The sequence below is a fragment of the Diceros bicornis genome, chromosome 11, assembly GCF_020826845.1.
Source record: "Diceros bicornis minor isolate mBicDic1 chromosome 11, mDicBic1.mat.cur, whole genome shotgun sequence".
NCBI lineage: Eukaryota > Metazoa > Chordata > Mammalia > Perissodactyla > Rhinocerotidae > Diceros > Diceros bicornis.
In genome coordinates, this window is record NC_080750.1 from 46,723,656 (window position 1) to 46,748,969 (window position 25,314).

The 25,314-nt window shown below is 41.3% G+C and overlaps 2 protein-coding genes across 10 annotated transcripts in view; both read left to right on the top strand.

Moving 5' to 3' along the window:
• The first annotated feature begins 16,498 nt into the window (after positions 1–16,498).
• Positions 16,499–17,678, top strand: LOC131411192 (collagen alpha-1(I) chain-like). Its single transcript, XM_058549820.1, has 2 exons — positions 16,499–17,151; positions 17,273–17,678. Exons 1-2 carry the CDS (start codon positions 16,499–16,501, stop codon positions 17,676–17,678), a joined length of 1,059 nt encoding a protein of 352 aa, XP_058405803.1.
• RAPGEF2 (Rap guanine nucleotide exchange factor 2) overlaps positions 17,620–25,314 on the top strand; it is a 243,044-nt gene continuing 235,349 nt past the window's right edge. For 6 of the 9 annotated variants that reach the window (XM_058550277.1, XM_058550284.1, XM_058550280.1 and 3 more), the window contains exon 1: positions 17,620–17,787. In XM_058550277.1, the coding sequence (XP_058406260.1) occupies positions 17,719–17,787 (69 nt within the window). In that variant the 5' untranslated portion in view covers positions 17,620–17,718. The remainder of the gene's footprint in view (positions 17,788–25,314) is intronic. The other 3 variants (XM_058550281.1, XM_058550283.1, XM_058550282.1) reach the window with 2 other exon arrangements.

Genomic DNA, 25,314 nt, shown 5'->3' on the forward strand with positions numbered 1-25,314 from the left:
CATGAGTACCAAAGGTTGCTCTAAAATTCCAGAACAGTGCCTGACCTGTAGTTGATCCCCAATAAATATCCATAAATACATGAATTCCTGAGCAATCAGTAGGAGTCCAGAATAGAACACGGTGATACTGGTTCTACATCAACTTTTTGATTTTCAGGGTGATGCAGGTGGAGAGTTCCTACTGGTGTTGGCATTGCCCTGCCCCAAATGCAAATAGTGTCCCAGTTGAGAAACACTGGGGGCTTCAGGCTTATTCCCTACTAAAATCCAAATACCTGTGGTGGAAGTACTTAATGAAGCTGGCCTGCACTTTTTATCTTAGGCTGAATGAATTTTTGAGAACCTTTCCTAAGCCTGGTATTATTTAGCGGAGAATGGATGAGGGTGAGGAAGTGACAAATGTTTGAGGAATGTATGGGTAGGACACCCAAGGAAAGACTGGAAGTAAAAAGACAAACTTCTCACTTTCCCTGTGGGGATAGAGCTGGTCATAACACAACTCAAACATGACCTAGTTACTACATCAATATTTCCAATTGATAAACCAATTTGTCATCTAAAAACCAACTGGACACATTAAAACATACTGATTTCTAGTCAAGAAGACTTGGCATTTTTGTGGTTGCTGTATGGATGGTAAATTGGTTGGTTTTACCAGCCAGAGCTCAACCATGCATTTAAAGCACAACTTTCAGGCTGGCCCCGTGGCTTAGCGGTTAAGTGTGCGCGCTCTGCTGCTGGCGGCCTGGGTTCGGATCCCGAGTGTGCACTGACGCACCACTTCTCTGGCCATGCTGAGGCTGCGTCCCACATACATCAACTAGAAGGATGTGCAGCTATGACATACAACTATCTACTGGGGCTTTGGGGGGAAAAAAAATCTTAAAAAAAAAAAAATAAATAAAGCACAACTTTCGGAATACTGAATTTCGTTTTAGGTTCTGCTTTAATTTGGTGTTCTGTATAAGTAAATACATGAAAATCACTCCTATATATTTCTATTTCTGTGTCCATATCTATCTATATGTACTTTTTTAAAACAAAATTGGTATATCGTAAATTCAGGTTTGGAATCTACTTTTTTATTTTCACTCAATCTAATGTGAGCATATATTCATGTTACTAAATAATCCTGAAAATGTTATTTTAATAGTTGCATAGTATTCTATTCTATTGCTTTAGAATAATTTATTTAATAAATCCTTTATTGTTGAATAGTTAGATTGTTATCACTTTTTTACTATTGTAAACAGTGCTGCAAATAACTTTTGAGATTTACTTATAATCAGTTTCTGGAAATGAAATGATGAGTCAAGAAGGGAATTCTAAATATATAAAATGTTAGAATCTTGATTTTCCCATCTTCTCTTGTCCAGTCCCTGTTAAGACTCAACACTTAATCATTTAATACACCTGACTTACATTTAATGCACCTGGGGGCCGGCCCCATGGCTTAGCAGTTAAGTGCGCTGTGCTCTGCTATTGGCGACCCGGGTTCGGATCCTGGGCGCGCACCGATGCACCACTTCTCCAGCCACGCTGAGGCTGCGTCCCACATACGGCAACTAGAAGGATGTGCAACTATGACATACAACCATCTACTGGGGCTTTGGGGAAAAAAAAAGAGGAGGATTGGCAATGGATGTTAGCTCAGAGCTGGTCTTCCTCAGCAAAAAGAGGAGGATTAGCATGGATGTTAGCTCAGGGCTGATCTTCCTCACAAAAAAATAAAATAAAATAAAAAAAACAGAGATTGTTCTGCTGGATTAAAAACAAATAAACAAACAAATACATTTAATGCACCTTGTTTGAAAATTGTGCTCCTACTCTGAGAAAAAAACCATCAAGAAAATAATCAAGAAGAAGGAAGGGTAATCTAAATCTAACAATTCACCTTTCCTTTGTGTGTGTGTGTTTTGTTTTGTTTTGTTTTTGGACCTGAGAAGTAGGAGGGTTGACCAAATGTGAACTTGGAAAAGAAGGGACTCTAGATTGGGAAATTAAGAACAGTATTTGGTGATAAGCTGGGAGTGCTGAAACACCTTCAAATGAATAATGTACAATTTTAGTAAAAAATTTTTCAATCACATTTTCATAAATGTAATTAGTCTGATCATAATCAGAACAATTCTGGCTGTAAATTGGCAGGTAAATAATCGATTCAGTTCAACAGTTTAAATGCTTACTATGTACGAAATTATACTTGTGAGGGCCAGACCAGCGGCCTAGTGGGTAAGTTCAGCGTGCTCCGTTTCAGCAGCCTGGGTTCAGTTACCGGGCATGGACCTACACCACTCATCTGTCAGTGGCTATGCTGTGGCTGTGGCTCACATACAAAAACAGAGGAAGATTAGCAGTGGATGTTAGCTCAGGGTGAATCTTCCTCAGCAAATAAGTAAGTAAATAAATAAATAAATAAATAAATAAATAAATAAACAAACTTGTGTGTGTCCCTGCCCCTCACCCTCTTCAGTTCTTCTCAGTACCTAACAGCGTAATCAGAGCTGAATTTCTTGGCTCCTGGCATTTTAAGTTAGATTTATATTTAAGTTAGATTTAGATTTCTATTTAAATGTAGTTTTTTGGTGTTTACTAATCATCTGGAAGATAGATTCAAAATGGTGCAATTTTCTCCTTTAAATTGTGTGCTTAACTCTTGTCAATGTTAATACTTATTATGTGTGCACATCAAAGTAAAAGTATGAATAGGCCATGCCTTGGGAGATAAAATGCTACAGATTTCTCCAGCACTGTCAGAAATTGCCTTATTTCTTTCATATTTCGTTAATTCAGCTGAGTCCCTCATGTACCCTAAGTATAAATTATTGTGTAATTCTTGAGGTAAAAAATGCTATGTTTTAACAGAAATCATCTTTTCTGAAGATTCATTAGACTTTATTTAAAACCATAGCTTTGAGGAGCAGTCATATTTTGGAAACATGTCAGTTTGCCATACTCATCATCCTTCTCAATTCTTAAAAAACTGAAAACTAGGACAAGTTGATTTTAATTAATATTCTCATAAATCTCTCCAGAGTGTATTGTAATTTCCATTACTTTTAAAGTGCTTCTGGAACCACAGGGGACAACATTCCCCAGTTTAACTACATAGTTACATACAAGTGAGTGCAGTAAATGTTAGCATAGTATTTTTTTTTTTTTGGTGAGGAAGATTCGCCCTGAGCTAACATCTGTTGCCAATCTTCCTCTTTTTTTGCTTGAGGAAGGTTAGCCCCGAGCTAACACATGTACCAGTCTTCCTCTATTTTGTATGTGGGTTGCCATCTTGGCATGGCCAACAAGTGGTGTAGGTCCGCGCCTGGATCTGAACCCATGAACCCTGGCCGCCAAAGCAGAGTACACTGAACTCAACCACTATGACACGGGGCCGGCCCCCATTAGTACGGTATTTTGATTTAAGAAAACGGTTGAAGTTATTCAAAGCTGCTTGGTTGAAAAACTAAGGATTAGTTCCTGTGTATATGTTGTGTTTTATGAATTAGTTAGCTATCTATGAACTTAAGAATAGAAATGAGGATGAATTATCTTTTTGTGTGAAATAGGAAGGTACGCTTAGAGGAGAGATACAATTACAAAAACTAATGGACTATATAGAGTGTAGAGCAATCACACAGTTTGGATATATGTAGGGCAAAGCTATCAAATGTATTTTGTGTTACAAACTTTCTCATAGAAACCAGAACAATGCTTGACACCTGAGTGTAAAACAGGGTTGAGATCACCCCAAATATACTAGGAAACAATCAACCACCCATCCTATTATATAAGAAATTATATTTAGTTTTTTTTAAAAAGTATGCATTTTAACTTAGTCACTTTTTTGGCTGATATCACCCTCTCATTGTGGTTCTTGAAGAAGAAAAGATGACTCACATCACAGTCACAGCACATAGTTGTTCTGGTTAAGTCAGGTGCTCCCAGATCATGAGGGACTGTCTTTCCATAGTCCCCTGTCACAGCCAACGAGGCCTGGATACAGACCCTTAGAAATCCTAAACACTGAAAAAATCATGGTGTCCCACTCCCACATGGAATTCTAAATAAGAACAATACTAATCTGTAAGATAGAGTCCAACAAATTCTGATTTTCTTTTTGACACTTTTTCTAATTTTCTCTTTCTTTCTTCTCTCCTTTCTCCCTCCCTTCCTGCCTTTCCTCCCTTTTTTTTCTTCCTTTCTTTTGAATCCTTTCAAAATCTTTAAAAAAAAAAAAATGCCCCTGCTATGCCTTTAAATACTTGTCTATTTGGTTACTCAAGACTCCTTACTAATGGACACATCTCTACATGTCCCCAGTTTGCTGGGGGCCCTACAAACCACCTCTACTTTGAATCTCAATAAGATAATATGTCTAAATTTCTCTGCTCATTCAATTCATGAAGATGAGTTCACTGCTGCTCCTTTCTCCTTCCTTCAAAATTGAAAAGAAATCATAACCCTGATTGGAATCATTGACAACAATAAAAAGGTATTTTAGGAAAAATTAAGTGACCTTGAATATAGACTAAATTTTATATATTATTGAATTAAATTTCTTAGGAATTATACTGATATTGTGATCATATAGGAAATGTTCTCATCAGTAGGAAGTGCATGCTGAAATATTTAGGGATTTAGTGTCATGATGTTTATAACTTGTAAATTGTTCAGCAAAAAAAAGTATGTGTTATGTGTTTACATATATAGAGAGACAGATAGAGAAAGGGAGAGACAGAGATAGAGAATGCAAAAGTGACAAAATATGGTGAAATACGTACAATTTTTTCAACTTTTTTGTAGAAGACAACCCACATAAACACTAAAACTAGAACGCCAAGTATCAAAAGAAACAGTTGATATTATATGGAGCTAAATTTGGGTTTTTTCCATAGTCTGTGAGATATTTGGGAGACTATAGCTTTGATTTATTAGATTCATCAAAAAAATCTAAATTTTTAAACATCTTTCTTAGTCACATATTTTAGATGAGTAGATTTAGGCACACACACATAAAAACACACAAAGACCTGAGTTTAATCAACCCTAGAAGTCAATGGCTAAACGCCGATTGCTTTCTGAGGAAGTCTAGCCCTTTAAAGGCCAACTAACTGGTTTCTTTTCATGAATTTCTTCCACAACATCAGCTTCCTAGCAGCTCAGAACCTGTTAGGAATCAATAAAGCAATATTTCTTATACTCTCCTAATCAATAAGATGTATTTTCTTACTTTATTCATCCAATTACTCAAAATTTAGTGCCTGTCTACTCTGTGCCAGGGCCAGTGTTAGGCTTGGAACATACACAAATAAAAATATGTGGACCCTGTCCTCAAGGAGTTCAGAGTCCACTGGAGAGGCAGCCATTTGACACATGATTAGAGTATCGTGTAAACGTATTATAAAATGGTATGTATAAGCTGCCGTGGGAGCATGGAGTAGGAAGCCCTAATTTACCCGATAGGGGAAGGAGGAGGTGAGAAATCAGGGAATAATGATACAATAATAAATAATGGTAACAACAACAGCAATAATAGTAGTCATATACCAGGCGAGTCCTAAATACAACAGCTATACTTATGGAGGTGGACTGTTGGCCAAAGCCAATCCAAATTACCAGCAGGGAAGGTGCCTGGACACATCTATACAAATCTTGGGTAACAAATTTAACAAAGTCTAACGGGGGCATAGAACATTTTTGCCATTGCCACAGACTCCCTTCCCAGGTGTTTTCCATATGTTATCTAGATAATATGCCTCCATTTTAAATAGGCCCTGAGGCTCACAGCAGGCATGTGAGTTGCCTCTGGACAGGCAGCTGGTATGCAGCAAGACAGAATCTAGGTTAGAACTCAGGTGTCTCAGACTCTTGCTCCATCCAGTATGTAATACCACCTGCCCACAGACCTACGTTTAAGGTCTTGAAGGAGGAGTAGGAATTTCATGGGTGAACATCGGAGAGGAGAATTCCAGGCAGGAGGTGCATATGCAAGGCATTAAGGAATTAGAGAGTTTGGCAAATCCTCATAGGCCCAATTCTTAGGAATGATTGGAGTAGAAGTTATGTGGGTGGAAAGTGGTGGGAGAGAAAACTAGATAGGTGTACCTGGGCCAGAACACTTAGGGCTCTTGAATATAGTGCAGAGGGACTTGTACTTTATGGCGTAAGTGTTGGAAAGCCACCAAAAGGCTTTAACATTTGGAATGACATGACAGATTTGCTTTTGCAAAAGATCATCTTTGCAAAGGCCCAGGCAGTTTCTAACAGGAGGGGAGCCAGGCAGGGGCAAGGGCTGGGCCCTGGCCAAGTACCCCCAGGGGGTGGAGCCTGCAGGTTGATTGGAGGCACTAGGCTGAATAAAAAGGTTTTACTGTTTGCTGGCATTCTCTACACAACTTATGGTCCTCTTTCAATATGACTAAATGTAACATCTTTTCATCATAATCATAAAAACCATCATGTCAATATGCTCTTTTAAAAAATGTTGAAAATGTACCACTTTCTCAGATGGTGCTCAGGGAAGCAATGGTTCCCTCTGCTATTTCCAGCCACGCTCCTCCTTAGGAGGCCTTTTGGGGGTGATTGGGGACAGGAGATAAGGTTCAGGGGAAAGAGTGCCTGAACTAGGTCAATGGCAGTAGAGGGGGTGGGGAGGATTGGATGTGTGATTCAACATAATTTAATGAGTGATTGAATTCAGGGACGAAAGTGAGAAAATGAGTCAAATATGACTCCTGGTTTTTTGCCTGAGCAACTGGGTAAATGGTGGTATCATTCTCCAGGATATGGCAATATTTGCAGAGAAGATTTTGGAAGAAAGATGTTGAGTTCAAATTTGAACACGTTGATTTTGCATTTGGATGTCAAATTGTTTCAGCACCATTTATTGAAAGACCCCTTTCTCCACTGAATTACCTTTACCCCATTGTCAAAATTCAGTTGGCCATATTTTTGTGGGTCTATTTCTAGCATTTCTATTCTGTTCCATTGGTCTATGTGTTTATTCCTTGCCAATACCACACTGTCTTGATGAATGTAGCTTTGCAGTAAGTCCTCAAATTGGGTAATGTGAGTCCTTCAACTTTGTTCTTTTTTATCAGAAGTGCCTTTCCGTATGAATTTGCCTTTCCATATGAATTTTAGAATCAGATTGTGAATATCTACAAAACAGTTTGCTGGGATTTTGATTGGGATTGCATTTATTCAATAAGTCAAATTGGGGAAAACTGACATCTTAATATTGAGTCTTCCAATTTGTTAACACAGTATACCTTTCTACTTTACTTAGCCATTTTTGATGTCTTGTATCAGAGTTTTGTAGCTTTCTGCATACAGCTCTTGTAGACATCTTGTTAGATTTATCCCTAAGTACTTCATCTGTTTTTGTCAGACATGTTGATTTTGAGGTGTCTGTGTACATCTATGTGAAGATGTCCTGTGGACAAGCCTGAAGTTCTGGGATATTGTCTAGGCTGAAATTCAGGTTTAGTGTAATCACATTTCTCAGGAAACGTCACATCTCTCAGGGACAGAAGATAGAGAAGAAAATAGGGGCTGAAGATTAAAAGTCACTTAATTGCCAACAAATGGTTAATTCTGGCACTTGATGCTCTAAGTTTAAGAAATAAGTGAAGGAAGACCTGAGAACCCCCATGATGAGGGCTTAACACATGTACTTTGGCACCAGAGAGCAGGTGTCTAGATCCTGGCTCTGGGACCTTGTTAAGTTTCAGTTCCCCCTAATTCTAAAACATGTATAGTAATAGCACCCACCTCATAGAGTTGTTGGAAGATTAATTAAGACAGTGCACCTGGAGGAGATAAAACAATGGTTGGCATATAGTGAGCACTCCATACCTGTCAGCTACTAATATTAGTTACATAAATGATTTGCCAGGAGCCTATTGCGGGAATGCCTCGGAAAAAACTATGGTTTTTAAGAGTCCTGGCACTGTTTTGGTAATGACAATTGATTTTCACAAGAAAAGATGGTATTCACTGACTGTGATAATTTTTCTTGCACACTATATGCCCAGGTCTTAGTGTCGCCTTCCAAAGACTGCATATAAGAAAACTGCATATAAGAAAGAATACGTAACATCTGAAATTCTGTGCTGAGAGCTCTTTGTTTAGAAACCATGCCTGCTTGCAATTTTTGATATGTGTTTCAAACATCTCCCAAATGAAGTATGAGAGTTGTGACTGGATATCACCATGGACTAAATTTCTTTCTGAAGGGAAGCAAGAAAAGTGGTCAGAACTCATATCCTTCCTTCCCATCCCTCCTTACCACCAATGGCTGCCTGGCCTACCACCTTTGTTCAGTTTGTCTCCACCTTTGTATGAGCTGGCCCAACCCTGGACCCAGAGCCCTTCAAAAGAATCCCACTTGCAGGGCAAGGAAAGAAATCATGCAGTGACAACTGGATGGTCTGGACATTGCTTGGCACTTTGATGGGGAGAAAGGGAGAATTAAAACCCTTTCAGAAAGACTTCATATTTATTTTCTTCAATTCCCATCCCATTGTGTTTAAAAGAAGAGTCAAAGAAATCTCTTGGCCAAAAAGAGGACTACTCTCTAATATTGGCAGGTACCAGGAAAGAGACCCAAAGCTAACTTTGCCTCTGACATAGTAGCATAGATTGCGGATGCAATTAGGCAAAGGAACTATACAGGTGCTTCTTTGAGATCTCTTGTAGTATATTGTTGAGAGAAAGCCAACTGGTCTGCGACCCAATGCCAATCTGATGCTACTATTCATTCTGGAAATTCTGCAGTATTTTTGTGTTCACAAGTTTCCATAGTTCTTGATGGAAGTTGTGTTAGATTGCAGAAAGCATGTCTTAAAAGTGTTTTTTTTAATCACCATAAAGATAAATGAGTGGAAGAAATGCTTCAGGTAATTTTGCACAGATTCCACTTGGTCACTTGTATTGTAGCACTGCAGCTAACCTTGAGTGGAGGGCATTGAGAGGCTCCGGAGCATCATTCTTTGGCCTATGGTGGGCCCCGGTAAGGCACATGTTGATTTGATTTTAAAATCTGTTAAAAATCTGGGAGTGGCAAATGTCACAAACATACCACTGTGAATATTATCTTTGTACATATTTAAATGGGATATCTCTGGTTCATTGGATTTCATTATACATTTTTTAGATTTAGTCTTTGAGTGCTATGTGTAGATTTACACATATTAATTCTTCGAATCAATAATTCTGACAGAAAGTTGGGACAATAACAAATTAGTAGATGGTAACTACCCCTTGCTTTTTGAAATGGACATAAACCTGGCAATAGATTCAATATTTGTAAGAGTAAATTCTAGTTTTTCATTTATTTGATAAAGGCAGAGATGCTATCAGACCCAGGTTTGACACATCTGATAAACAGCTTCTATTCTGCTCCATGGAACACTAGAGGCTTTCTGGAGACTGCCAGCTCTGCCCAGCTGTGAAGCATTGTGAAGATGCTGATCATCCACAGCTAGGAACCACTGGCCAGATGGAAAATTATTTACCTTTGAGGCTCTGGGCTATTTACAATAAAGTAATTAAAGTTTATTTTGTTTCTTGAAGGTCAAAAGTCTGCATATAAAGTTAACTAGATGGGTCTATATATTTTTAACCTAAAATCTTTCTTTCCTAGAAACTTGAAGGACCACATAAATATTCTTTGACTAATGCTATTCCTTTTAGGGAGAAGGGAGAGATGAGAAAGAGTATTTACTTTTATAAATCCTGTTTTGAATCATTGTCATATTAATCTAGCAAGGAAGATATTACTAACTACATTTTATGCGTTTTATCAACCCCACTGAAAATACAGATTACGTTTTTTCCCTGCAGCAATGTGATAAAGTTCTGTTAACCCAATCACTTCTATGCTATTTCTTTTGTGTCAACAGACCAGTCTGTGAGGCACCCGGCCACGTTGGGGTGGAGTACTGTGGGCTTATGTTGGTCTTTAACTTGATTTAATTATCTCTGGATTCTTACAGCTATGATGCCACAGGCTCATTCCTTGTAGGTGAGATAAGCATAAGGTGGAATTGGACTCTGTTTTAAAGGTCTTACCAGCACTTACCGCTGGTCATATTTATGGTTATGTGATAAGTAAAATGTTAGTAAAAGGAAAACCCTGAAGATGGCCAGGACCAGTTGTGATATGCCTCTCAAGGGCTCGGATGGTTCTGTTTTCTTCTGAGCCATATCTCATGTGTTATCTTTACCTGGTCCCTGTGTCATATCCCGTTCAATGTTCAGAGTTTCTCTCTTTTTGTCATTTCCTTGTGCTTTCCTCCTTTAGGTCTCTGACTTGATACATTTTGCCACTTCGTGTTTAAGGATTCCTCCTTCAACTGCCACAAAGGCAATGTGCTTTTCTCTTTTCACTCCTCCCCTTTAAATTTTTGTGTTGCAGCATAATGGGCCTTCTGATAGTTAAAACTAAAATAACAATACGATAAAATAGCCTCATTTTCTAAACAGGCCCTCAGTGCGTGTTTCCCACGCCCTTGCTTGCCCTTCACTTCCTTCGCCTAATTTAGATTTGTAAGCTCAACACATAGGCACTTCGTCTATGTTTATGTACATAGGGTGCCTAGCACTAGTCTTGGATTTAACAACTATTAAATAATCATGACTTCAGAAGGATTATTAGTATTGGCATTTAAAAAATCACAGCTGGTCAAGAATACTGCTTTTTTTTGCTCAAATGACCTTGTCTGATTTTGACACTCCTAGAGTAGATAGTTGTATGACAGCACACTTGCATTTACCCTTGAATACTACTTGGAGACCAGAGCTGGCCATCATGGTAGCTGCTCTTCGTCTTTGGAACTTATTTACAAATTCTGCACTGCACACCAGTTTGCTTGTGGATGTAATTTCAGTTGTGTGTAATCACCTTCACATACATGGAGAAACCCCGATACATTTTTTTACAATGTTCAATTATGATAGAATTATCTCACTGGGTTAACTTTGCATGTTTGGAATTGAAGGGTTTTCTTTTCCTCTTTGAATGGTAAACTTGAGCATTCATGATATCCAGTGTGGGCTTTTAAAATCTATGCATTAAATACTCATCGACTGTGTAGTGGCATTTACACTGTTAGGTTTTAAAGTGAAGTCCTTAATTTTACCTATTTTCAGGCTTAAAAAAACTTAATCTGTATATCTTACCGAAACTCCTTTAAATTGGCAGACTGATTTTGGGCTATAGTTCCATAGGGCAATTCATAAAAATAAATGCCACACACTAGGCAACAATAGAAGGAATTGACAGTGGATCAAAAGTTTAACAATGCATTTCCTTTTAGAAATGTCAGCATCAGCTTTCTCACAATAAGAAAATAAAGAAGCTTGGTCTCTCCCACTGGCCCAATATTTCAAATGCAAACAAATCAATGGAAGAAAGTAGTCCTGTCAGTGTGAGGGATACAATAGTGTAACTGGATAGAGCAGTTTCATTTGTTAGTTTGAACATTTTTGATTTATATATTTATTTAATTTTATATCCAAGGCAGAATCAGGTAATAACATTGATGAATTAGGAAAAAATGGGTTTCTTTTCTAGAATCAGTTCCAAAATACCTAAACATCTACATGATATCTACATTAGCATCATCCTTACTCACATGGCAGCATCTTGAAAACTGAATTCATTCTGATTCCTGTAAAATGAAACCTAAGAGTCTGATTCTAATTGTGCTTTTGATACACTTCATCTACTTGTTTCATGAGCTCTATCCTAAGAACACAGTGTATCTCTCCCTGGATGTCTGTAACTGTATCTCCACCAGGGATGTTCTGGAATGCTATTTGCAGGTGAATACAATATTTCCTAGAGGAGTGTGCTCACTGAGAATGATACAGTGTCTAAACTACAGCCTTCTACTCTCCTCAGATTCTTACTGACTTGACTACAGGGCTAGAAGAAACTGCAGAACAATGTGAAAAAAATGTTTTGGGGGAGGGAGAAGTATGTGAGGAATGTCTTTAAGAGAATTCAACCTCTCCCTGCTTTAAACCTTTACAACCTTGCCTTCAGAGGGTTGTAATCACCAGAGAAAATGGTAACCAGAGGAAGCTCTTGTCTTAGCAGAGCAGGGCAGCTTCCGGGATCCTTTCTATCACCCTCACCATTCTCTTAGGTGAGGTGAGTAAACTAAGCAAGTGCCTGGCACGTGGAACAAGTTTCCGCAAGGCCAGGGAAGGGACCATGCCTGTCTTATTCACTATTAGTATTCCGAGCATTGAGATCAGTACCTGGCACATAGCACATAATAAATATGGATTGATTGATTGAACAGTAGACACTCGATGTATTTTTTTGAACAAAATGACTTTCTCTCTCTAGACAGATAGATAGAGAGAGATAAATATATATCAATCCCTAATCTTGTGTCATAGTTGGACTCACAGGAACTTAAAAAAAATTATTTAAACTCATTTTTAAAGATGACTTTAAACACCTAACCTACATGATATATTTAGGGATGTATTAGATTTTACAGTTGGAAAGATCAAATCTTTTTAAGTTATAAGTAGAATGGTATTATGGCCAGAACTTAAAATATATTTCTAGACTTAAAACCCAGTGCTCTATCTATCCTCCATTGATTTTCTATATAATATGATGGTCGTAGAGACAGAACAAAGAAACTCTCATTTTTATACTTGTGTTTATGAGCCAGCATAATAGATGGCTTACTTTGATTATGGTTGGTTGACAGTTTGGTTTAGACTAGTTGGCAGATTGGCAGATCTGTGTCTAGTTTTGTTGTCTATGTTATACCTAGAACACTGTTGGGGCTCAAATGTTAATAAAACAGCAATGTGTGTTAAGTATCAAATGTCCTGGATACTGAATGATGATAAGCATTATTGACATGTGTAGATAAGCAGATTATAAATCATGGGAAAATTAGCTTTAATTGAAGTTAAATGATAGCTTAGAAGTTGACAGTGAGTTAACTGAGGTCTTACTTGAGGCCTTACCTGAGGTCACTGGTGCAATTCAGTATCACAGTAGAGCACAGAGGAAAAAAGAGCTGGGTTTGCATCTGCAATTCACAACTTTCTGCTGTGAGATCTCGGTGAGAGGGGTTCCTACCTATTGCCCACGTTTTTAAGGGCCCTGCTCTAGCCTCAGCTCTCCCCAGGGGATAAGGAGTTCCATATTCTCCGAGCACCCGGGACCCTGGAACTTACTGCCTTGCCGCTTCCCAAGCTGGACCATGGCTGGAGGAATTGTCAAGGGGTTGCTTTTGTGCGGGGCACGATGCAGTTTGGATGTGCAGGCTGGAGTGTTCTCTTGTGTGTCAGCCTTTTTGTGGTATGGAATGGAGCTGAGATTGGAAGAAAGTGAGGTACAAGTTTCAGGCCTGAAGCAAGTACTCCTTGCAGCACTATGTTCCAGTTAATTTATAGCTTTAAGTATTTATGACAGGGTATAAAGGTCTCCATTTGCTAGCTTTCCCCAGACCCTTCCAAAGATAAAGGTAGGCCTAGAACTAGGGCAAGTCACATAGCCTCTTTTAGTCTCAGTTTCCTCATCTGTAAACAAGATGATAATAACTGTTCCACTAACCTCAAAGGGTTAGGATGATCTTAAAAATAACTACAATTTGTTAGGTACAAACTATGGTTCAAGCACTAGGCAAGGCACTTTGCACACATTGTATTAGATCCTTACAAATCTTCAGGGTGTTAATTTTTATCATCTTTTTATAGAACAGAAAACAGGCTCAAAGAGGTTAAGTTTCTCTCCCAGCCTCCCCTCCCTGCTCTGGGACACAAGTGAGATAATATATGTAACTATCTCATACACATACAAAGTAACATTATAGTTAGTAAATCATTTACATTGTGTTAGTAGATACAGCAGCAAACAAAAGGAACCTTATCAGAAGCTTACATTATAGTGGTGGGAGACAAACAATAAATAAAATTAATAAGTAAAATACATAGTATGTTAGATAATGGCAAATAAAGCAAGGAAGAGAACTAGGGCATGTAAAGTTACAGGGAAAATGACATTTGAATAAAGATATGAAAGAGGTGAGGGAACAACTTCTAGGTTTCAGTGTTGGGTGGGCTGGAGGAAGGGGGAGATAACTCAGGTGGCAGAGGAAAGAGCAAATGGAAAGGCCATGAGACTAGAGCTTGCTCACTATGTTCCAGAAACAGCATGGAGGCCAATGTGGCTGGGAAAATCAGTAGGGGGTAGAGTAGTAGGAGGTGAGGTCAGAGAGATAAAGTTTGGAGGTGGGGGAGGGGGGTAGGACCAGAACCAGATCCACAGGTCATTTAGGCCACAGTAAGGGCTTTAGCTTTTACCTGAAATGAGATAGAGATCCAATGGGCTTTTTTTCCCTTTTTTTTTTTAGCAGAGGAGTAACTTTTCTTTTTGTGAGGAAGATCAGCCCTGAGCTAACATCCACGCTAATCCTCCTCTTTTTGCTGAGGAATACTGGCTCTGAGCTAACATCCGTTGCCAATCCTCCTCCTTTTTTTTTCCCCAAAGCCCCAGCAGATAGTTGTATGTTCGTAGTTGCACATCCTTCTAGTCACCGTATGTGGGACGCGGCCTCAGCATGGCCAGAGATGCGGTGCATACCCGGGATCCGAACCCAGGCCGCCAGCAGCGGAGCGCGCGCACTTAACCGTTAAGCCACGGGGCCGGCCCCAGCAGAGGAGTAACTTGAGCTGTAGTGAAAAAGACTCACCCTGGCTGCTGTGTTCAAAGTAGACTGCTAGAGTCAAGGGCAGAAAGAGGGAGACCAGGTAGGTGGTTACTGCAAAATGCAGGCAAAAGATAATTCTGGCTTGGACCAGGGTCATGGCAGTAGAGGTGGTAGGTAGAGGTTAGAGTCCAGATATGGTACTTTGAAGGTTGAGATGACAGGTTTACTGATCCTTGTGGGGTATAAGAGAAGGGAAGGAGTCAAGAAAAACTCCAAGGTTTTTCACCTGGGCAATGGGAATGGTGTAGATGGCATTAATTAGAATGGGGAACGTTTGGGGCAGGAGACGTGGAGCCTGGTTTGCACATGTGAATTCTGAGATGCCTATTAGACACCAGATGGAGTTGTCAGGTACATTTTTTCACTTCATTGGATTTGATTTTTTTTTCTTCTCTCTTTACAGAACTGTAATGGCACTTATTCATGTTCTTTTGCTTTCAAGCTGGTGGTCTGTGTCACAGAGAATTTGCTGCTGGAGCTCAATTAAGGGGTGAAAGAGAAATATGGGGAAACAGTTTCACCAAGATTAATACAAAAGGGTCTAGAGATACAATTCATAACTCAGATCCAGATTCACAAGGTTGTATAGTGCCTTTTCTAGGAAACCACACAATCTGTTTAATGCCACAGGTGACTTAAGGACCCCAGAATGTTTGCTCACAACCTATTCCAAGTGTTTAAAATAAACTAGATGTTAAAAAAGTATGCTTGAAAATTTGAAAAAAGTTCACTATAGGTCATAAAGGTGACAATCCTTCTCTAAGTATAGTCTCCATATAGACACCAAAACATGAACTTGTTGGGGAGAGGGGAGAGGAGGCAGATGAAAATAAAACCCTAGGACCAGAACAGCAGAGCTGTCCGGGGGGCTTGGCTGACCTTACACACCTTGACCTGACTCAGAAAGGGAGACACAGGGCGAATGAAGCAGCAGCAGCAGTTAACATCTTCAAGGGCTATGTTATGGCGTTCTCTGCATCAAGTGAGTTCGGCTTGGAAATCTGGGATCTAGAGGAGGTTCGCTCTGCCTAAGGGAAAGCCAGATCTGCCAATGTTTCTGATTATGTCACAAAACTTGCCGTCCCAGTCTCTCGCTAACGACTGATCACCTTTAAATCTGGCCTGTTTGCATGTCTGGGGTGGTATTGGGTCTAGAGCTGAAAAGGGCACGTTTCCATCTCCTTAATTTCGTGGTCATTTCTGGTGCCAGGCAGGAGAGGAACGCTTTCCCTGCAGCAAGTTACAAATACGCAAGATAAATCCTTAGAGGATTTATCGCCTCTGAAGCAACTCGGAGCCAATCCCTGGGTTCAAAATGAATGCCCAGTACGGCCCAAGCATGCCGGCCAGACTTCTGCTCCGGGTCAACTTTCAGCCCCCTTGGCCGCTGCCTGGTATCAGGAGGAGTCTGAGAGAGAAGCGACTTGACCTGGCTGGGTCTCCAAGGAACCGGCGGGGGGTGTAGGCAGGGGGCACGGCGTGAGACAGGGAAGGGGTGAGGGCAGTTGGGAGAGGGGAGCCCTGCGCTTCTCGCCTCGGCACCAGCACTTGCGCTGCCCCCTCGGGGCCAGGTCGTGCGCGGTTCTGGCCCGCTCAGCCGAGGGCGCCGCGACCCCCTAGCGGCCTGAGCGCCGGGCTCACCTGGTGGCGACCGAAGGTGCCGCCTGGGAGCGAGGGCGCGGCCGGCGGGCGGGCGCGGAGAGCGCAGGGAGGCGAGACCCAGCGCGACGGGGCCGCCCCGCCCCCCGATGATGCGGCGCCCCCCGACTGGCCCGCGCCTTGTCACTCACTCCTCACCATGGTTGCAGCACAAAGCAACAAGCCCCGGAGGCCGCTTCCTCCCTGAGGAGCGGCTCTGGCTGCCGGAGAAGGCGCAGGAGGAGGAAGAGGCGGAGGAAGAGGAGGGGAATCGCCGCTTCCCAAACACTCTCTCCGAGGGGGCTGTGCGCGGCTCGCGGCCCTGGGACGCCCGCCGCCGGGAGTCCGGACCTGGGCTGCCCGCGGCCCCTTTCCCCCTCCCCCGCCCCGCGCAGACCAGGAACAAAGTTGCCGAGAGCGACTGGGCCGGAGGGTGGCAGCCCCGGCCGGGTGCTCTGGCCGCGGCGGCGCCGGCGCCGGGGCAGCTCGGCTCCGGGCGCGCTGATGGGGGGAGGCGGCGGCGGCGGAGCCCGCGGCGGCGGCCGGAGCAGCAGAGGCGGCGGCGGCGGCGGGGCGACCCGAGGGGATGCAGCAGCAGTCGGGAGGGACGGCCGAGCCCCATAGACGGAGACCAGGAGCGGCAGGGACGGCAGCCGAGGCGATCGGGCTTCGCAGCGCCCGGACCTGAGCCAGTCGTCCCGCCAGCGGCCGCGGCGCCCAGTGCCCGAGGACTGGGGACGCGCGAGGTCCGACTGCTTCCCGGAGAGCCCCGGGCGAGCCCCTGAGAGGAGGGGGCGACCCTCCGCGCGCGAGGGGAGAGGAGGCCCCGCCTGCCCGCAGCCCTCCCCCTCCTCACGGTCGCTCCTACCTTCCTAAAAATAACTCAGGCCCGCCGGGGCCAGGAGGAGCCGCCACTGTCCCCCGAGTGGAGCCGCGGGGAGGCGTGTCGAGCCAGGGCCCGGAGGAAGCCGAGCGCGCCAGGAAGGCTTCCCGGGCCGAGCGGTGAGGAAGAAGAGGAGGAGGAAGGGGAGTTCCTGGCTGCCCAGCGCGCCGCGGGGATCCTCCGGGACGCGGGGCGCGGGAGCTGCGCGCCGCCGGCGCCCTTCGCGCAGCCTCGCTCTCCCGCCGGGTCTCCTCGCGCCCGTCCCGCGCTCCGGGCCGCCGGGCCCAGCCGAGCCGCCCCCCGCTGCCCCGCCGCCGCCGCCGCCGCCGCCGCGGTTTGGCTTATTAGCCTCAGGCGGGCGGAGCGCGCAGGGCGGAGGCAGCGGCTGCGCTGGGCCGGGAGGAGGCTGACGAGGGTGCGGAGCGGCCCCGGCCCGGGCCGCGGGGGGAGATGGCGTCCTACGTGGATAACAGCTTCCGCCAAGCGGTGATGAAGAACCCCGCCGAGAGGACCCCCCAGGTGAGACCCGCCGGCCGCCGCCCGCACTTGGCCGGATTTGTGCCTCTTAGGCTGCGCCCTCCCCTGTCCCCCCCTCCGCTGCCTGACACGGTTTGCCCCGCGCACCCCGCTGCTCTCATCAGGATCTCTAACTTCCAGTGGCATCTCATCTTCTAGTCTTTTTCCCTGGCCATCCTGGGTTTATTTTTCCCTCTTTTCGATATTCTCCTCCTTTTCACTGCCCTCCCCATGACTGACCTTCCCCTCATTTTGCCCGGTGGAGGAGGGAATTCTGTAATTAGCTTTCCCTCTCCCCCGCCGCACAAGGGGGCTCTGAATCTCGGGGTGGGGAGGGCGGGGGGCTCGCCTCCCCTAGGCCCCCTACTCCTGCCACCTGGGCTGCAGGCTCCTTTACTCCTCGTGCATGTGGCCCGTTCTCCCTTTCGAGTTCTGTGATGTTTGAAAAGGTATAGGAGGAAACTTGTATGGCTCTGCGAAAGACAAATCCGTGTTGGCCTTCTAAAGTAAAACACTGAGATCTTTCTATATTTACTATTTTGCTTTTTTGAAAAAGGAATGCTGCTTTCTAATGAAGGGGAAAAGAGTTGAATGGCTAGGTTAGTACTTTTAGTTTAAATTGCAGACAGAACTGCAGAGCAGGCGTATTCAAATACACCCCCGGGAAGGGCACCCTGCGGATTCTTTTGGTGCTGCACAGCCTTGTCAAAATTAGATAAGTTTGTTAACCTTTCTACGTTCGTTTACCTTCAGGCTTATTTTTCTCTTACTTTAAGTGGAGGAATTGCAGATAGTATTGGATTTGGTCGTCCCAAGTTGGACTAGAGAGGGGGAAATTTTATAAAAATGTGGTGGTTTGATTTTTTTGCTTTTAGTTGCTGACTGGATAATGACGCATATTCCTAAGCGTTGAGATGGTGACTACAGGAGATCCTGCTGCCAACCGTCTTAAGACAAATAAACCCTCTTGATCCTTGGGACCTCAGACATTTAGGATCTAATGCTTGAAAGAGTTGTTTCCTTGTTAGGTGTTGGATGCCATCTGTTCAAATCCAAATGCTCTCCTTCTCTGACGTTGATTATTATTATTTAATGTGGGGAGAACAGAATAAAATAGAATCTTCCACTGGCTGCCTTTGGACAAGGCCCAAGGATGGCACCTGGTACCGTTTTTGATTTTTCATTTTTCCACATGGAGCCGTCACATCTGGGGGATCATAGATAGATTGCGCATATTTACCAAAGGTGTGGAAGATGAGTGATAATTTTACAAGAAAATTCATTTCACTGTCCCCAGAAAGTTCCTATTCTACAGGATTATTTTATCAAAAACAAGGAATATCCTGCTTTGATCTTGTCCTTGGGCATTGCACTGTCTCATGTGCCTTCCTTACCAACTGTTTGTTTTTAAATTATCAATTGAATCAGTGTTCTGCATCTCAAAATGCATGTTCCCAATTGCAGTGTGATGGAAAAGCGAATTTCAGTGAAATATTTCAATTCCTTTCAGTGTTTGAAGTGCCAAGTGAAAACACACATGCTGAGCATGTTAGAACCTAGCAAGGGGGGTCAGAAAATGATGTCAGAGGCCTTTAGTGGAAAATAGAGAGCGGGGAGTGGTGCCTTTGGTTGATTAATTAGAATAGCAATGACTGGAAACCTATCAGGTGGTGGCAGTGGGGCTGCCACCAAATAAGACTGGCGGAGACAAAACCTTCACTGTGACAGGGTGTGGATTGTGCCAAATAAATGAACTGTTAAACTTTCCAGTTCCTGTGCCAGTTGTGTAGAATAGAGTAAAAACTGACCCAGCATAGAACTTGGCCTGAGTCGGAAGTGGGCCAGTTACTACTAACACCACGACATGAAAGCTTCATTGACAGTCTGAAAGCAGCACATTTCCCCCCATCAAACCTTCATAGAAAAAGTAAATATAGAGAAAGCTACCAAACATTTTGAACATTAAGTATCAGCCCTATTAAGTTTGATGTTCATTTGGTTATTACTAATGCAAACTCCCATGTTTATTTATTATTGTTTTAAAGAGAAAGTAATTTGAAATGTGAATGTTTTCCACCTTTACCTGGTTTGTCAAAAGTAATCTAAAAGTTTGAAATTTACTCAAATAAAAGTAAAAAATGTTTTGATAGAAGGTGCTTTTTCTATTGAGTGCTTTGTTAATACAAGAGCTGGAAGTTTTCCTGTAGTATCTTTTCTCATGAATGCTCAAGAGTTAGCATTTTGTGATATAAGAAAGGCCAACATTAAATAAACTTGATATCATGAACAGAAGGATATGAATTAGGAAAGTTTTGCTGTCACGCTTCCTTCTGTTTCTCAGGATAGACTCAGTAAAGGAGTTTGTAGGATTCTCATTACAGGTGAAAAGGAAGGTGCTTTAAAAGAAAAACTAGAGGAAAATATATAAATATTTTTTGTTAAATTTCTTTTTTTTTGACCCCACCAGCCTAGTTTCTCTCCCAAATTCTGTGAAGATATAGTTTTCTATTTGTCAATCAATTGCCTAGAAATAATTGCGATGTCACTTCACCAGTGTAACCTAAGAAGTTAGCTAGATGAGAATCTGGGAGTGGGGAGAGCCCCAGTATAAACACAGGGACTTTGAAAATTATTGTAAAATTAGGAAGCTTTTCATGCCCACCTGGAAAATGGGAACCCATTTTCCCATTTATTTAGGCACATCATTAGAGAGGGGGAATGGTAAGGAGAAATAAAAAAATTGTCATCTAAATTTTTAGTGAAATGATGCAAATTTAAGGGGCTGTCACTGTTTCACCTGATATTCCAAGAGGAGGAAAAATGTGGTCTTTAATCGAAGGTGTGTCCCATATTGTGTGTCTGGAAACCTGGCTAAGTTCTAGTCAATGGGGCACTGTATTCTAAATAGACCCCCTTGAAAATAACACTGAACGTTCTATTGATATTTTTCAGTGCACCTCTGTTGAAAAACAGGACTCTTAGGTAATTTCTTTATTAAACTATTTGGGTTTATGTCTTTAATCACTTAAATGGGAAGCTTGGTCACCAAAGCAATTTAGTAAAGTAAAAGAGGTAAATAAATTACAAACAGCTTTATCCCCCAAGGCTTTCAACAATAAAATGATTTTTCTGAATCATTTTATTAACTTGTTGAGGTCAGACCCTTTGAAATTGCTTCTGTAGAACCTTTACATGCATAATGTTTTAGTTTTTCAGGTGAAACATCTATTGCAGAATTGTTTCCTTTACAAAGACCTAATTTAATGTGTTTTTAGCTAGTTGTAAAAGTTGCCTTTTAAAGTGACATGTGTAGGGGCCGGCCCTGTGGCTTAGCGGTTAGGTGCGTGTGCTCCGCTGCTGGCGGCCCGGGTTCGGATCCCGGGTGCGCACCGCTTCTCCGGCCATGCTGAGGCCGCATCCCACATACAGCAACTAGAAGGATGTGCAGCTATGACATGCAACTATCTACTGGGGCTTTGGGGGGAAAAATAAATAAATAAAATCTTAAAGTGACATGTGTAAAACAGTCCCCACCTCATCCTCTTCTAGTTAATCGTATTACTTTGTCCTTCACTATTGAACATTCTTTTGGCTATTGCACCTTTTGATTTAGTTGCTAACTCTGAATTCATCAGCTGGGAGTTCATAACAGTACAAGACTTAATTCTTTGCAAAGTCACTCAGTAGAATACGTTTTGAGTCATAATGAGAGGGCTGAAAAAATACCTTTAGCCTAGAGAACTTTAAATTATGAGAATCTGCACAAAAGAGTATTTCTGGTAAATATTTAACTTTCAAATCTAGTGGGAGAATTGTGTCTATTATAGTTAAATTTTCCATTTGAGTTTCTTTTTATCATTGTTTATGAGCAGTCTCATGTTTTCCCTTGACAGCTTATACTTTGATTATATTTTAGCTCATTTTTGGGATCTAGTAATAAATATTTGTCTCTTAAGTAGTTTTCATAAAACACAACTAAATGATCTGTGCACAGTTTTGAAAAGGATGTCTCACAAAGTAATGCCTGTTTAGCCACAAGCACTTAGCTTTCATAACAGATATTTGATTTGTAGTTTAAAAAAAATACACATTTATAATTGAAATACTAATTTCAAACTGTATTAGCATGTGACTGAACAAGTGAGAACTTAAATTTATGGTAAAAATTATTAACATTTTTTTGCAATATTGGTAGAAACTTAGTTGCCTTCAAATAACCTTTTAAACATGTAGTAATTAACAGTTCCATAATTAGCTTTGCATATCTTGGCCGAGGTTCAAAACGAATCTCTCCAACTGCAGTGCTTTATGTAGCGACTGGTTTAACGCAGTCCTTTCCAGACCCTAGGCTTTCACAGAACAGTTAAAAAAAAAAACCAAAAAAATAAAAAAAAGAAGAGGACGACCTGGTTGCCAATTTGTTGCCTTTTTTCCCCCCTCAAGAAAAGACGTAAAATAAAAACAAAACCAGCTGTCACCTCCTATCACTATCATTTTGTTAATGGTCTTGCCGTTTAATAAGAAAGGGAGGATACACTATCATCCGAAGCTTGGTTCTTGAAATCAAATATTCTTTGCTTCATAAGAAAGCTTACTATGTCTTTTTCTTTAAAAAAAAATTTTATTGTGGGCCTGAAAAAAAACTTCATCCAGGTGGCTTTTGGGAGGAGTTAAATGATTCCAATAAGGTCTGCCTTTGGTGATATTTGAAATTAAAGTCACATAAAGTAATAGGGGGATATGCCTCAGATATAAATTAACTATCTGAATTAAAGATATAATAACCTTTTAAAAACACAGACTATGCTTCTTGACTCATTTGAAAATTTGCCTTTTTAAAAAAATTACTTATTTAGTAAGTTTTATAGGTAGTGAAAATGAATTCTAATTACCTGAAGTAACTTTGATCTAGACTAAAGAGTTATGGAGATGTGGACACTGGTGATGATCCCTTGATATATATATTTTATGGACTATCCCTCTGCTCCATTTTTGGTAACAGTCTGTTTCCTCATCTGTAAAATGAAGATAATAGCTTCCTGAGGTTGTTTTGTGGATTAAATGAAAGAAAGTGCATTTACTGTTGAGTGGTGTCTAATGATAGTTCTTATTGCAGTACGTTTTAGTAAAACACCTATTATTTACTAGGCCTTGGGAATTCAAAGATGAAATCAGGCATCTGTCCCTCAAGTAACTCACCAGTCTATTGTATCTTATAAGTAGGATGTGACTTATTAGTGCTATGACAGCTGTCCTATGCCAACACTGAAGAGGCTGTGGACTTCCTAGATGAGTGTGTTTTCAGTCTTAGGGGAGTAGGAATTCACCCACCAGTGGACTGGAGGACATGAAGGATATTCCAAACTGACCCCCTTCATATAAATGTTGACCTTTGTTCTATGTGCTTAGAGCTAAGGGAGTGAGTAGGGGATGGGGAGTGACTCCACTCAGTTGTAGAAGCGTGCGATTTGGAGGAGAGTGAGAGGAGACCAAGAGTCCTGTTAAAGGCAGATATCTGTTCTTCAGACTTGAGATGGTTGTGAGCTTGAGTTACACAGCAGAGATGGACTAGAAATATTGCAGGAGTGGAATCTGCTGGACAGTCTGGCTAAATGTGTGAACATTCGTATCAGCTACTCATTGTATCAAGCTATGTGTGCATTATGCCAGTTTAGCCTAATCATGGCAAATGACAATGATGGAAATTTCCTAGTTCATAGGAAAAATATCCAAGTTGAATGTAATTTTCTTGATTTTTTTAAAGATTTTTTTTACTTACACTATTTTTCCTTTAACTTTGATATCTTCTACATTCTAGAATCTAATATGAAATATCTGATTTATCATATCATTATGCTAAACATAGTAGTATTTCTTAATCTGTAATGACAATGTGATTGTCCAATCATTCCATCCTTTGGAAGAGTTGAGGAATGACTGAATTTAAGCAGGCAAAAATGGATTTATTTATATAAAAACTCAACTGACTTGTGATGGCACAATGTAATGGTAGTAGTGAGTCTTTAAGAACAATTCCTTATTCCCCTACACCATTTTTTTGTTTAGAGAGATTAACGTTGGTAAATTAGGAAGGAGAAGCAATTTGTAGTACACATAATTGGTCTTTTGTAGCTTTATCAGAGCTCGGATATATATACTTAGTAAAAATATATTCAGTGGTTATAATGTTGGCCTTTGTGGGGAGAAAAATAAGCTGATTGCCACATTATGTTGACTGTTAGGATTTTTATCTTTTCAGGAAAAAAAAAACACCTCTAGTCTCACATGCTAATTAACCACTACTTACTGAACTACATGAAATATGTGTTTCTTGCTGTATTCAGGTATTTCCTTTTCTTCTTCAGTCTGTGAAAAGATTTCCCTTTGGTGTGGAAGTGGTGGGGTTAGGTTTTGTGAAGTGGGAAGTTTAGTTCTTGCATTTTAAATTCTCTTGGTTCCACCATTTCTATGCTTTCACATCCATTAAGCATAAAAAGTATTTTGGAAGAGGTGGTGTCAGTGACTTGAAGGGGAACTTGGTTTTGCCATTGGAACTAAAACCCTCTTCCCTCTTGCTATAGTTTCTCATTGCTTGCCTCCTACAAGTTGAAAATAATAGATTGTGGATGTTTAGAATTTCTCAAATATTTAATATGAGCTAAATGAATTGAAATGAAAATTTATGTTTTGATCCTGTTAACTGCTGGTAGTTTAGTTGACAAACGAATACTCACTGCAATAATTGGCCCTTGGCGCCTTTCCGTTCTTCTCTAGCTCATGGTATTTGTTCCTACCCAACAAAAAAGCTAATAAGAAAAAAGAAGAGACCCTGAAGAAGAATGGGCCATTAGCTGGTTATTCCAGGGAGGCCTGTTAGTAACTTTCCTAGAAGCCAGCTAATAATCAGTGGATCTAAAGAGTGGGGTACAGTGGTGATTATCTTTCTCCTGAGTATTCACTCTAGTTAAAACTCATTATCTTTTTTTTTTTAAATAAACTTTTTAGTTTGAGATAATTGTGGATTCACATGCAGTTGTAAGAAATAATGCAGAGGTCCTGTGTACCCTTTACCCAGTTTTTCCCGTTACTAAGATCTTACAAAACTATAGTATAATATCACAACCAGGATATTGACTTTGATATAGTCAAGATACAGAACAATTCTATCACCACAAGAATTCCTTGTGTTGCCCTTTTATAGACACAGTCACTCCTCCACCCTACCTCTGGTAAAGACTAATCTGTTTTCCATTGCTATACTTTCGTCATTTCAAGAATGGTGTGTAAATGGAATCATATAGTATTGACCTTTTGAGATTAGCTTTTTTCACTCAGCATAATTTAGGCTCATTACCTTTTGGCTAAAATGAATTTTTGCTGTTGTCACTGAGTGGTTTGAGGGGTGTTCCTGACATACCAATAGTATCTAGGGATTGGGGGGGAATGCAAGGTGAGGTGGATTTAAATAGTGACAATGATGAGAAAATTCTATAATAATATGTATAAAATAAAGACCAAAGATCATAAGGT